The sequence below is a fragment of the Armigeres subalbatus genome, chromosome 1 (assembly GCF_024139115.2).
Source record: "Armigeres subalbatus isolate Guangzhou_Male chromosome 1, GZ_Asu_2, whole genome shotgun sequence".
NCBI lineage: Eukaryota > Metazoa > Arthropoda > Insecta > Diptera > Culicidae > Armigeres > Armigeres subalbatus.
Window position 1 is genome coordinate 214,634,529 of NC_085139.1, and position 15,284 is coordinate 214,649,812.

General features: G+C 44.1%; 1 protein-coding gene across 1 annotated transcript in view; it reads left to right on the forward strand.

Annotated features, from left to right (window-relative positions):
- Positions 1 to 2,086: 2,086 nt before the first annotated feature.
- LOC134210849 (muscle-specific protein 20-like) overlaps positions 2,087 to 15,284 on the forward strand; it is a 211,210-nt gene continuing 198,012 nt past the window's right edge. The window contains exon 1 of the mRNA XM_062687208.1: positions 2,087 to 2,641. Coding sequence (XP_062543192.1) covers positions 2,618 to 2,641 — 24 coding nt within the window. The 5' untranslated portion in view covers positions 2,087 to 2,617. The remainder of the gene's footprint in view (positions 2,642 to 15,284) is intronic.

Below are 15,284 nucleotides of genomic sequence, written 5' to 3' on the forward strand. Positions count from 1 at the left end.
TAGACATAAGCCTCGACATCGCGCGAATGAAGCCTCGACTTAAGTCCTCACCTCTGAACCACGCTCGCGCTGAAACTTTAGGATGGAAATCCCTTTAATATTGCCATTAAAAAATTCCGAAAATTCCGTTGGGATTTCCTATTTTATTCTTTAATGAATTTCAGGAAAAAATCTATCAACAAAATGTCGGGAATAATTCCTGCAGGAACGGTTTAACGGTTTTACTAAAAGACAAAGAAAGTTCCGAAATTTTGACTAAATTTACGAAGGCCTTTCCAGAATATTTTTCTGGATGAGTCTCTTGAGGAATCGCAAAGGAGCTTTTAGAGAAATTTTCTTAAGTATTCCTGGAGTGGAAAGAATATCTGAAGTATTTTTAGAAGACGTCTAGAATACGTTGTAGTTATTGAGCGGTATTTGCTAACTGAAACGTAAACATGTGGCAGTTATCTAACGACTAGTGTATTGGCCATAAGAAATTCTTAGGAAATTCCATTGGCCGAAAGCAAAATACGACCGCACTTACGACGAAATACGACTCGTTTTCCCTAACAAGTCGTTTGGCCCAACAGCCAAATGTCAATTACTGAATGGATACTTACTTGATACTTGATGGGCTACAGCCAGGCTTGTAAAATGTCATCTGCATGTCATTTGACTAATTTGTTCATAACTTTTTCAGAAGAAAAATTTACTTCATATTTTTAGATGTACTCATAACGCTTGAGTAGGGCTATATTTTTGTCAAGGGTACATTGCTCTAAATATAACATCTGAGGCTGGAGAGTGAAAACTTTCCAAAATATCACGTGTCATTTAACATAATGTCATTTGAATGACATTTTGCCTCCCACGCCCCAGATTACATATTTACATCAATCCCTAATTAGACAAAATTGTAGGCACATTTAAGGGCTATAAGTTCGGCTTACCTCAGGAACCGATAGCTAATTTCTGAACAAGTTCTGGAAAAATTATACAAACGAATGCAAATGACATTTTACAACACTGGCCACAGCTCTTCGATGAACCAACGCCGAATGGAGTATCCTTCTCCACTGGACTCGATCCTGGGCCAATCGCTTCCAGTCGCCCTGAACATTGAGCGCCCAACCAACCAACTGCAAAAAGCCTTCCACGAAGCCTGCGGCCTCTTCCGGGTTCTCTACTAAATATTATCTTCGCCTGACGTTCTCCCGGCTTACAAATAGTCTGCCGTTTTGAACAAGCTAAATAATACTAATAAAACGCGACGCGCGAGCATAATAATATCCAGCCCTTTATACACCTGGTACAATTCGTGATTCATGCGACGCCGCCGGATACCGTACTCCTGTTTACCGCCGAGTATTGTCCGCAGCACCTTACGCTCAAACACTCTGAAAGCTCTCCAATCAGCCTCCTTTAACAGCCATGTTTCATTGCCGTACAAAGCCACTGGAATAATCAGAGTAGTATACAGCGCAAGTTTTGTTTGTAAAATTAATTAGTTGAGTTCCGGTTCGAATGATATTTCTGGAGAATTGCAGTAAGAAATTAGACCGAAATTAGTTAGTGCTGCCTTAGGATTTCATCCATTCGGCAAGTAAATGCATCGGTCAATTTAATCAATATTTAGATAGACAATGTGTATCAAAATCAAATAAGAACCCCTAGCATAAATGACACCATTCAGGACTATGTGTCTTATAGAGTGTAAACCCGTAAATTTGTTTTTCCTTCGCTTCTGATAATAAACTCTACCCGGAGTGGAAAATCAAGCAAAAAATCTCAACGAGAGAATGGATGCAAAACAAAAGACCGATCGTTTAAAGGGAAAATCAATTATCGGTCTTAGTTCGCAGCACTCTCTGAGTAACGATGCCCATAAAAACACACAATGCAAGCAATGCACTGCGATGATCGTCTTACTCTTACCGACTTGCTCCCCGCGCTTCAATTCACGATCAATGTATAAGGTGGACACATGGCGGGTGAAGGGGAACCATCGCTCCCCCAATCGGTAATCATCGGCGCGGCGAGAGGCGTGAAAAACTCATTCATATGGAGCAAACGGCTTTTTCTATATATATAACATAGACAACCCTCCATGAGTACAGGTATTTCGTTCTCATCCTTCGTCCTCGACAGATCGACCGTGTGTGGTTGTTGCGATTTTGCGTTTTTTCGCACAATTAAGCTTGTTATCGTTCAAATTCCCATTTCGTTCCGCGTCCCGGATCCCGGATTGCCGCGCAAAGTCGTTACAAATCAAATCTAGAACGCCGTTATCTGTAGTGTCGATTCGTGATAAGTGACTTCCCTATCCCACGCGATATTGTTCACTTTTATCGGTTTATCCGAAAGCAGCAAACGAAGAATTCAGCTGCAACTTATCATAAGTTCAAAAAAGTGATTGCAAAGTGCACGCATAACGCCTGATAAGGGAATTGCAAACGCAAATCAATCAAAAGTGCCGGAAAACCTGATCCAAGCGATCGTTACTATCAGTGTTCAGTGTCAACGTTCCAATTGTAGTGTTGATTGAGGGAAAACGCGTAGCTCGTTTTCCTTGTCGCAGCCCGTGTCCATCAACGGCCTCAACATTTTCCTCGCCAACTACCAGAACAGCAGCAGAATGCCCGGACGTCCATTGTGGCAGGTTAGTGCAACGTGAGATAATTGTCAGTTTGCCGATGAACTGACCATTTATGGACTTGTGCGAGTCGGAAGTTGTGATTGCAAATCATTATTCAGCGCCATGCGAGAATTAAGATGTTCATCTAAACCTGAAACGCATTTGGCAGCAGTCGAGAACTGTAACGTGGCACGTGCAGTTTATTATCCCACGCAGCAATAGAAGCCAACGGAGTGCGAGTGTGTGCTGCAAATGCTTGAGTGAATTCGTGCTTTGTGAGTCATGAAAATTAAACATGCGAGCGTGTGGATGCCCCATTTGGCGTCCCGGTCAGTTTTCCGGATTGTTTATTTTTGGCAATCGAATGAAATGAAAAGTGTTCCATACTTGCCGTGTGTACAATTGAGGGTGCGATTTGGATGGGAATTTATTGCATTGAGCCGGAATGACCCAATTATGAAAAGTGTGAGGAAATAGGCTATAAGGAGAAGTTTTGGGTTCCAAATCAAATAAGTACAGAAAATATTACATTACATTAAATATTCCCAACATATCTCATGTTCATGTGTAGTGAGAACACATCGTGGAAACTGAGAAACCACAAAGTTGTAGAATTCAATGAAGGTTGCTGAGCTTCGACGGAACTGTCCTTTCTTCGTCGTTCAGCCACCACGTAAAACATCCACAATCCATTTGAAACGAATGGGCATGTTTTGGACCACGGTGCTAATGCATTTGCATCGAGATATTTCGGTAACTCCTAAAGATTTACTGTGTTAATACTGTGAGAAAGCAATATTTGATTGCAGTAGAATGTCCTTAATGCCTATCAGTGTTCATAGCGGCTTTTCCTTCTTCTCTTTTCATATGTTTTAATCAAATTGATTGTTTTTTTCCGTTTCTCGTAGACTGATCCGATTTCTTCCGAAAATAAGATTTAAATTTGATAAATTTGAAAATCAAAACCCACTTGCATTGACACATCATATTTATTCGCATAACAGTCACATTATTTTGATCTATTCAGTAGTTCTATAGAAATGTATACAGAGAAAGAATATTATGTTAAGTTTTCAGAAGGATTGAAGATTTTATCAATTTATTTATTTATTTGTATTTCTCCATGTAAAAAGAGTTTGAAAAATTTAATAGCATGTTACTCATATTACTTGTGTTGTTTTTTATACGTTTGCTCCACAAAAAAAAAAACTTTTTAAAGGTGCCCCGGGACCAATAGTGTTATGTTAATAATGTTCTGAAAACTCAGATGTAAATATGTACATTTTGTGGAAGATTTTTGATTTGAAAAATGTATTGGAGGTACCCACTTTCCTTCGATGTCACTCAATACGCAAAACTGGTGCTTTTAACCAACTAAGCTACGAAGGGCTTCCGTCGGCCTTTGCAACTTAGCGGCTACTTCTGCTCGTGATTCTAGTGCCATCGAAGCAAAGTGGTTACCTACAATACATTTTTCAAATAAAAAATCTTCCACATGATGTATATATTCGAATCTATGACAAAAGGTCGAGGGACAAAAGGTCGACAGACAAAAGGTCGAAGGACAAAAGGTCGAATGGACAAAAGGTCGAAGGGACAAAAGGTCGACGGGACAAAAGGTCGAATGGACAAAAGGTCGACGGGACAAAATGTCGAAAGGACAAAAAGTCGAAGGGACAAAAGGTCGAAATTACAAAATTGGTTAAAATTGAAAAGCTATAGTATTGAGAACAAAACAAATGAAAACTATGATATGAGTACCGTCATTGGGGATGACACTTGGCCAAATAAGGGTCAGATTGGCCCATATTTTCAACAAATTTAGCACAAGGAAAATGTAATAAAAGACCCTTTTCGAGCAATTCAGATAGCCGACCTACAGACTCTAATTTCTACACAAAACTCTATCACTAATATGCAATATGCATAAGCACATTCATTCATTTATTTAGCTTACATCTAAACAGAAACCACTGAATCAACAATTTGACGCCACAATACACGAGTTAATAATTCGAGAACACGGAGTTCTGTTTAAAAAAAATTAAACTTCTCACTACCTTCACTGTACACAACCAACTGATAACTTAACTACATTACAAGTATGCTAAGTCTGCACTGGCTCGGTAGGTACAGGTTTGATGATCGCCCTCGATATCGTTCGCCTGGTTCTGCTGATGCGCCTCGATGTTGCCAACTCCAAAATGCTGACACCGATGGGAACGTCGATGGAAATTTACAAAGTCCGGTCGGCAACGACGTTAACTCACACACTTAATTTTTTTTACCGGGATCTCAGCAAAATGTTGAACTTTTACCGAGAATCGCACAGCCGTGCCCCAGCAAACATGTTTTTTGCCGAAATTTCTGTCAAAATTACTGATAATCAGCAAATAATTTGCCGAAAATCAGCTAACAAACGTTATTTTTGACGGAATATCAGTTATTTATTTTGCTGGCGCACGGCTGTGCGGATTTTTGCCGAGCTGCAGAAATAAAAACTGAGTGTGCACGGTTCGATACCGCATCTCTCCAGCCTCGAATGCGCCCTACGCTCGCCAAGTCGTTTTACACTTGGTCTGCCCACCTCGCTCGCTGTGCTCCATGCCGTCTCGTATCTGCCGGATCGGTAGCGAACACCATCTTTGCAGGGTAGTTGTACGGAATTCTTGCAACATGCCCTGCCCATCGTACCCTTCCGGCTTTATCTACCTTCTGGATACTGGGTTCGCCGTAGAGCTGGGCTTGCTCGTGGTTCATTGTTCGCCGCTACACACCGTCTTTTTGTACACCGCCAAAGGTGGTCCTCAGCACCCGTTTCTCGAATACTCCGAGTGCTTGTATATGCACAATCATGATTTTATCCTGAAACACTAATGCAGGATCGTTCATGCTGTGTACCATGAGAGAGATTTTTTCGTTAATGTTGTACAATATACAACATCACGCATGTTTGAGTGTTAAAATGATTCGTACGGTTAAATCACCGAATAATGTGCATAATGTAAACTGTTATGTACGGCTTAAGGCCAGTCTTTGTGTACATGATTCAGTGTTTATTTCTTATTTAAAACCAATAATAACGTCACGTTGAATTAAAACCAATAATATTCCCATCTAATACATGATGATGAGTGGAAAATGAATTTGACACACATTTATACAAGAGACTTCTGATTCTCCATGATCGACATCGGAATGTAATGTATAGGAATGTATAGGAAGTCGCGTCGGTGAAATAATTAATTATACGACACTGAATCAAAGATACCAAAACCAACGTATTTCACTCAAACATGCACTCGAAGTGACACGTGTTACAAGAGCACGATCTAACAAGCTTTAATTTTCCAGTTCTCGTCCCGAGAACTAATCAAAATCATACAATGCTCGCCCTGACTGTTGAATATTTACCGTAAATTGGTTAAAGAACTGCCCATGAAATAAAGAAGGAGAAATCTCTGGGAAATGTAACAAGCTAAATTTTTTTTCAGAAACATGTTTTCAAACTTGTCGTATATTTAGTATTTTTCATGTATACAGAATTATAGATTTTTAAATTTTGTCCCTTCGACCTTTTGGCCCGTCGACGTTTTGTCCCCTCGACCTTTTGTCCCGTCGACCTTTTGTCCCGTCGACCTTTTGTCTTTTCGACCTTTTGTCCCTTCGACCTTTTGTCCCATCGACCTTTTGTCTCTTCGACCTTTTGTCCGTCGACCTTTTGTCCTTCGACCTTTTGTCTTTCGACATTCTGTCCCAAAGCCATATATTCACATCGGAGTTTTCAGAACATATTAAATTAATGCCCAAGTCGGGTGGTCCAATATCCGGAAAATAGGCAATTAACTTTTATTGAACTGAACAGTATTATACACGAATCGACTCAGTTCGACAAATTGAGGTGATGTCTGTGTGTATGTACACATGTGTGTACACAAAAAGTATCGCCAATTATTTAGCCACTCGCCTTTAACCAATTTTCTCGCAAGAAGTTACATTCTGTTACATGTTCCCTTTTAAAAATTGTGCGTATTGGACTACGGGATTAGGAGTCATGGCCAAATACATTTTTTATGCCAAAAACGCGTAAAAAAGTGTCACTCATTAAAGTCACTTACCCTCAACCGACGAAGAATCCAGTGTCGTTGTTCCCAATTTAAAATGGATCGGATTGCACTGTGGGTTCGTAAGTTATGGCCAAAATACTAATATTAAAAAGGGAACAGTAAAAATAAATGTTTGTCACTCGCATCAAGGTGCGTTCTACGGAGTTTCTAAAAATAAGGTTCATCTAGCAGAACTGTTTAAGATGTTTTGCCTTTCTAGTATACGTAAAACTTGAAGAACTGAGATGTTGTCTGTATGTATGTGCACAAAAAATCACTCAATTTTAGGCACTTATCCCTCACCGATTTGTCCCAACAAGTTGCATTCGACGGGAAATTCCATTGTTTTATATTAAAAATTGACCAGATCGCACTATAAGATTAAAGTTATGACCAACATACTATTTATTTATATGCACGACAAAGGCACCAACACCGCTAGGTGGATTGATCAGGATTTTTTATGTTCGACTTATCTTTCATGCTACACGAGAAAGGCTTTCATTCATTATTCGATTACACCGCTAGGTGGATTATTCAGGGTTTTTTTTTTCTTCGGCTTCTAATCTTCCAATGGCGTTTTTGACCATCGACAAAACCACATGAGAGTTACATTTTGTTTATGAGTGCCGCAAGATTTTGATATTTGTATCCGACTAGGTTCGGTTGCGATTCCGAACATCAATCCTAAATCATATCCAGACTTTTTCACCCAGCATGATTAGATCAAGTCCGATAGCGATTCCCGCAATCGACCTCTTCATCCCAGAGAGGGATTTTATTAATCCAACTAAGTGCAGTTGTGGTTACCATACCATTATGCGGGGCTTACTTTGACTTCAGAGGCTATTTTTATTTTCTTATAAAAATGAACGAAAAATTCCAAATTTGAAACAGAAAGTTTCTATCCAACAATCCAAAAGACACCGGAATAATGATAATGGCAATTTGATAGGTTATTATTCTTGTTCCAAAATATCTGAAGTAGCCCCAATTTGTCAAATAGCCCGGCACGATCTAATGTCAGAAGGTAGATTTTCCTTAATCCGAATAGCTCTGATTCACTTCAGAGGTGAATTTTTGACCTAACAAGATCTAGCAGTGTGTGGAAATCTATGACAAAAGGTCGAAATACATAAGTTCACAATCATAATTATTACATTATTGTTCGTAGGGTTCAATTGCCGAACAATACGTTGTTAATTGTGTTATGCACAGCATAGTACAAATTGTACATGTACATGTACTGTATATGTTTGGAGTTTTTAGCATTAGCATTAACATTAGCATTGAGCAATTCGCACAAATTCGTAGGTGGTACAAGCCACGATTATTGTATGAGAGTAGCATTACTTTCATCCGTTACCTCAGATATTGATTTGGGACTAATCACTATCTCTTAGATGGAAGCATTACACTCTCCAAAAGTCGAGATCTGTCCTGGCCACGTCCTTACGAATGCTGAGGGAGGGGAAGGATGGTTAATTGGACACCTACTTAAGAAAGATGCAGAGAGCTCTATGACCTCTCATAGGTGCCACGGGATGTTTTGGGATTGTGTGGGAGATTATAACAGTAGGAATCGTTTTGGTAGAACGTGAAATACAGAAATACTAAGCAGGAAAGAAACGTGCCTGTAATTGAAGCCACGACCTCCTGCTTATAAGGCAGAAGCGGTAGCCATTAGACCACCGAGCTTGTCTCTGAACATGTTTAGAGTTTTTTCTTCAATAAAACGAATAACGATACTACATCTAATACAGGATAAGGAAAGGAAAATAAAATTGACATTCATTGCTACAAGAGACTGACTGTATCTTTATGATCCGCAATGGAGAGAAATTAGGTTTAGTTGGGAAGATAATGTATAGGAAGTCGCCTCGGTAAGCGGCGAAATAGTTCATTGTACCCTCAATACACAATGGTCCAGGATACAGATCTACGCATTCACGCCAAAACAACATTTTTCAGGAAAAAAATATTCAGAATAGTAAGGGCATCATTGCGGGGCTATCGATGAATAGGGTAGCCCATAATATAGAAATTTTTTTTTGATTTTGCAGAACACTGACATGCAATGTTCTACAATTAAGTTGTAGCGCAGATTATTCCAATAAATTTTGCAAAAAAACACTTTTTCCGTAGCTCTTGAGTTGGATGATGTGTGTGTTTTGCCTTTCTCGTATACAAAGTATACGTAAAGGCTATATGCTCGCTCCAAAAATGAGCTTTTCATAGGAGGCCCGGAGACCCATAGTGTTTTATATCAATCGACTCAGTTCGACGAATTGAGGTGATGTTTGTGTGTGTGTGTGTGTATGTGTTTTTTTTCTTCCTAAACAATGGAGGGGGAATCTGCTCAACAGACATCCTGGGTTGTCCAGTAAGTGCGGGGTTAGGGATCACCTCCAACAGCAAACGAGGGAGGCAGGACTACATCCCTGACCCGCTAAACCGTTTCCATTGCCGACAAGCCCATCGTCCCTTCGGTACAACCTAATGCTTCAAAAGGGAACAGTGCACAACGCACCCACGAGGTTAGCTGCGTGTCCTTGCGGCATCGAACATCGTGACTCGCATTTTTAGAAGAACACCATGGTATCGTGCCAGCGCGTTGCCAGCTTTCCAGATGGCCTTACCACGCCCTATGTCCTCGGAAGGTGGAAAGGGTCGAATTCGCGCGTGCTTCCCTCTGCACGACTGGTATCAAGAATGATAATGCCGCGTGCACCCCAAATTGACCTTTCTGCGATAGGGCCTATTTGCCAGCACACAGAGGGACTTGCCTACGCCCGCCCCAGCCGTAACGAGGACCCCTTTCCGTCCTCGGGCTCGGAACCCGCCCGGTTGACCGACGCCGCGAAAGCGACGATACCATATTGTTCTTCGCGCGGCCACTTGTTCGATAAAAGGATCGAGTTCGACCACAGAGCATGACCACCGGTATGACCCATGAAGCCGACTCCGATCCCTTGGACCACCTCTTATTTGCGCCTGAACTAGCCATCCTTGAGTCCACGCGCCACCTTCTGTGTAGCTCCGAGCCGATTTGGGCGATAGCCGATAAAACGGCGTTCCAGCCAACTTCGTCTTTACACATCCTCCGAACTAGGTTGTCCGGGGTAGTGTCCAGACCACATGTGGCAAGCATGTGGTCACGCATTGCGCGAAAACGTGAGCACACGAACAACACGTGTTCCGCCGTTTCCTTTAAACCTGCGCACACCAAACACTCGGGCAAGGCCGTGCAAGCCAGCTGCGTTACCTGCACTGTGATTTTGCAGCACGCTTAAACGCTTGGCACATCGAACCTTCCATGCTGTGCAGGCTGTTCACGGCTTTGCTGGAACAAATAAAACAATTGGGAGGGTTCGTGCAGCATTGTGCCTTATGTACCTCCAATCCGCAGCGTCGGCAGAGATTGCTTCTGTCAGGGCCTTTGCTTGTGCCCCGGTTCCAGGCACTTGAAGCAAACTTCGGGTTGCTCGTATATGCCCACAGGGCATACCGACCACCCTACCTTGACGCTCTCTAACTTGACTACCTTGGAGGCGTCCGATGCAGGTAGCCGAACCAATGCCACCTGTGTCCCTGCCGGACCTTTCCGTAGCCGAACGGCTGCGGTGGACGCCTCCACTTCACACTGTCGCCGCAGTGCCGTGACGAGCTCTTCGACTTCGGCGATCTCGTCCAGGTCTTTAACACTTAGATTCACCTCCGTCGAGTGCCCTAACCTTGACCGTCTCGCCTAGGACTTCCTCCGCCAACTTCTTGTAGGCGGCGCCCTTTGCGAGACGCCCTGATTTAGCTCGAGGATCATCTCGCCCGTCCGGGTACGTCTTATTCGACGTACGTCGGCGCCGAGTTCACCGAGCTTGACGTCACCTCATCGCCTTCAAGACGTCCGAGTACTTAGCCTCGTCCGTTTTGATGACTAGGGCATCGCCCTGGAGCGATTGGCGCCTACCCTAGACTTTCTGCTACCCTCATTCGCCTGGGCCTTCTTTTCGGCCCTTGACGTCTTCGGTTTCCTCATGTTCTTGACCAGGGTCCAGGAGGCGTCATCCCCTCTATTTCCCTGGTCTGGTGCGGCTGAGAACTTTCAGTCTGCCGTAACCCTTACCACTGTCTTTCCTGGGTGGACGGACCTTTCCAGGTCCTTCCTCCCCGGTATTGGAGGTAGCTGGCCGGGGTTCTGCTTCCCAGCCCCACTACCCTTGTTCGGGGTAGTAACCCTCCGCGGCCCCTAGGGTGCTCATCCCCTGGAGACTGTCTCCCCCCCGTTTTTGTGTCTGCAACCTCTGTAGACCTCGACTCCACGGATTTCACGTGTGTGTGTGTGTGTGTGTGTGTGTGTGTGTGTGTGTGTGTGTGTGTGTGTGTGTGTGTGTGTGTGTGTGTGTGTGTGTGTGTGTGTGTGTGTGTGTGTGTGTGTGTGTGTGTGTGTGTGTGTGTGTGTGTGTGTGTGTTTTTTTCTTCCTAAACAATGGAGGGGGAATCTGCTCAACAGACATCCTGGGTTGACCAGGAAGTGCTGGGTTAGGGGCCAGCCAGGAGACAGGACTGCATCCCCGACCAGCTAAACCGTTTCCATTGCCGCCAAGCCCATCGTCCCTTCGGTACAACCAGAAAGTAATGCTTCAAAGGGGGGCCAGTGCATAACGCACCCTCGAGGTTAGCTGCGTGTCCTTGCAGCACCGAACATCGTAACTCGCTTTTTTAAAAAAAACACCATGGTATCGTGCCAGCGCATTGCCGGCTTTCCAGGTGGCCTTACCACGCCCTATGTCCTCGGAAGGTGGGCAGGGTCGACTTCGCGCCTGCTTCCCTCTGCACGACTGGTATCAAGAATGATGATGCCGCGTGCACCCCAAATTGACCTTTCTGCGATAGGGTCTACTCGCCAACACACGAAGGGACTTGCCGACGCGGTGACTACGCCTGCCCCAGCCTTGACGAGGACCCCTTTCCGCCCTCGGGCTCAGAACCCGCCCGGTAGACCGATGCCGCGAAAGCGACGATACCATGTTATTTTTCGCGTGGCCACTTGTTCGATAAAAGGATCGAGTTCGACCACAGGGCACCGGTATGATCTATGAAGCCGACTCCGAACCCTTGGACCACCTCTTATTTGCGCCTGAACTTGTCATTCCTCGAGTCCACGCACCACTTACTGTGTAGCTCCGAGACGATTTGGACGATAGCCGATAAAACGGCGTTCCAGCCAACTTCATCTTTACACATCCTCCGGACTAGGTTGTCCGGGGTAGTGTCCAGACCACATGTGGCAAGCATGTGGTCACGCATTAATGCGAAAACGCGGACACACGAACAACACGTGTTCCGCCGTTTCCTCTAAACCTACGCACACCGGACACTCGGGCGAGGCCGAGTGTCCGAACCGGTGTAGGTACTGTCTGAAGCAACCATGGCCTGTAAGGACCTGGGTCAGGAGGAAAGTGATTTCCCATGGCGCCTCTTGACCCACGTACCTATCTCCGGTATCAACCTATGTGTCCATCTACCCTTAGTGGAAATGTCCCAAGCACGCTGTCATTTGACAATTGAGGCCAACCGGACAGTCCTACGGATTTCTCTCGTGCCGCGCATTTCGAATCACTCTATGTCTTCACCGATATCGATGTCTATAGGCATCATGCCGGTGATGACGCAAAGTGCATCGTGCGACACGGTACGGTACGCGCTCGCAACTCTTAGGCACATGAGCCTATACGTACTTTCTAACTTTTTTCTGTAGCAGTTAATACGCAGGGCCATGCCCTAACCTGGCCCCCATACCTCAGTATGGACAGAGCCACACTAGCCAGAAGCTTGCACTTGCTGGAATAAACCGCAGAGCTATTGGACATCAACTGGGACAATGCCACTATAGCTGTGGAGGCACGCTTGCAGGCGTAATTGACGTGGCTAACAAAGGGGAGCTTATCGTCGATCATTACCCCAATAGTTTGATGGAGCGTTCAGAGGTTACCGCGCAGTTGCCTGCCCTTATCACCGCTTGTTGCTTCGACTTTCGGTTGTTAACAACAACCGCCTCAGTCTTTTGGTGAGCCAGTTCTAACTTCCTGGAACTCATCCACTCCTCCACAATTGAAATCGAGTAGGCTGCAGTCAACTCCACCTCTTCGATCGATTCACCGTAGACCTCCAGCGTAATATCGTCAGCGAAGCCGACGATTGCCACGCCCACCGGGAACTTCAACCTCAAGACACCGTCGTACATGACGTTCCATAACCAGACCCAGTATGGAACCTTGTGGAACCCATGAGGTTATGTCAACGCATTTCCGCCGCCTCCGTGTCGCTTACCAGTACTCGATTCTGGAAGTAGCTTCCGAGAATCTTGTACAGGTTCTCGGGAATTCCAAGACGCAGGAGCGCATCTGCAATAGCTGCCCAACTGGCACTATTGAATGCATTCCTCACGTCAAAAGTCACTACTGCACAATAGCGAACTCCCCTCCTCTTACGCTGGATAGCTATCTCCGCGGATTTGGTAACCGACAAGATAGCGTCTACGGTCGACTTACCCTTTCGGAAGCCAAACTGGTTACTCGATAGACCATCCGCACCCTCCGTGCACCCTGTCGCACTCTGCCAATGCCGTATACTACCTTACTCTTCAATAAGAGCAGCAGAAGTTTTATTGTGGCATATTAAAGATCTTTCCAACTTAACGGAGAGCGCCATAGAGCTTTCTCAAAAGTATGTGTTTTCCGTTGGGGAAGAATACTTGTTGAATGATTTATCATAATCAATCTGACCTGAAGCATTAAGAATCATTATAGGAGAATGTATCATTGAGGCAGTGGACAGATCTCAGGTGAACAGTACAAGTTGATGTTGCTATAATTGAAGAAACGGCCTTTGATTCTCATCTTGCACATCCTTGCGTTGATTGGCTGCCGCCCAATCACACGTTGGCGCATCTTGTCCAGTATTTTGAGGCCGGTTCCCGACTCGTTGGTGGTGCCACAGCTTTAATAGGATGTTGGTTGCCGCTCGATACCCGCTTTTCCACACTTTCTATCCTGTGCAACAAATGAGGTTGCAGTAGCCATCGATCAAGTAAGGACAGTGCGGAGTTCATGAATGAACATGTCTCGTATCGGACGCGGATTCGGGTGTTTAGTTTAATTTTGTGTCTCAGAACTTTTGCAGGATCCGAGAATTTAGTTCTGTTTTGATTACGTGATTGATCGTACTTCGATTAGCAAGCAAAACGGTCACGCGATCCGATATATTTTGTTTTTCTCTGTACTGTTTGGAAAGTAAATCAATCAACGCACTTTTTTGCATTTTATATAATGCCATCACTCCCATGGATCGCATCACTCACCAAAGTGAATTCAGATAGAATATCAGAATAGAATATAGCAACTAACACAATACCACATCCCAAGACAATCGTGGAGATGCATAGGTGTTCTCGATCTCTAGTAGCAACGAGACTTGAATTAACAATCCTTCCTTTCCTATATGACCGTTATAACGTGGCCTGCGCCGTTATTGGCGTGAGCTTTAGAAACGTGTAGGTACATTGAGAATGGATTGCAAATCCCATGCTCCATCCACATGGTTCTCTGTACAATTTAAAAAGTTCCAGTCAATCACGAAGTTGCAACTACGAATTGTACGGTCATAATGCTCATACTCATGCTTTCTATCCTGTCTAGCAAATCTCCCGCAGTGCCACAACTCGAAGTTGCGGGTATGTAATTCATCGTAGATTATCCTGTCGCAACCTGCGAAACATAGCGACTTGTAATTCCATGTTCCAAGCTTCCAATCGTGATCCTTTTTTTGCCTTTCTCGTATACAAAGTATACGTAAAGCCTATATGTTCGCTCCAAAAACGAACTTTTTGTAGGAGGCCCGGAGACCCATAGTGTTATATACCGATCGACTCAGCTCGACGAATTGAAGGGATGTCTGTGTGTGCGCAAACTAATCTCACTAATTTTTCAGGCACTTATCCTTAGTCGATTTGCTCGCAACAAGTTGCATTTGACGCAGAATCCTGTCTTATTGTTTTGTATTGAAAATTGGCCGAATCGGAACATGGGCTCCGGAGTTATGGCCTAAATATATTTTTTCACAAGAACAATTCTCACTCATTTTTTAGGCATTTATCCTAAACCGATTTGCTCGCAACAAGTTGCATTCGACGCGGAATCCTATCCCATTGTTTCGTATTGAAAATTGGTTCAATCGGACTATGGGCTATGGCCAAAATACTATTTTCGTAACACACGAAAAAGGCTCTATTACCGCTAGGTGGATTAATCTGTTTTTTTTTCGTCGCATAAGGCATTGACGATTGTTTCGAGTCGTAAGTATCCCTTTTGTTGTTCGTGATGATTGGTTGTACAGGCGGCTTATTGGGCCTGCGTAAACCTCCTGACTCGCCGGAGGAACGTTATGTCAGGTTTGTTAATTACCTCACCAAACACTAGGACTTGGGCTAGGGCGCTTTGAGCGGCACACGATCGCATGTGCGAAGTCTGATTAGCCGTGCGGTAATATAGACGACTACAAAG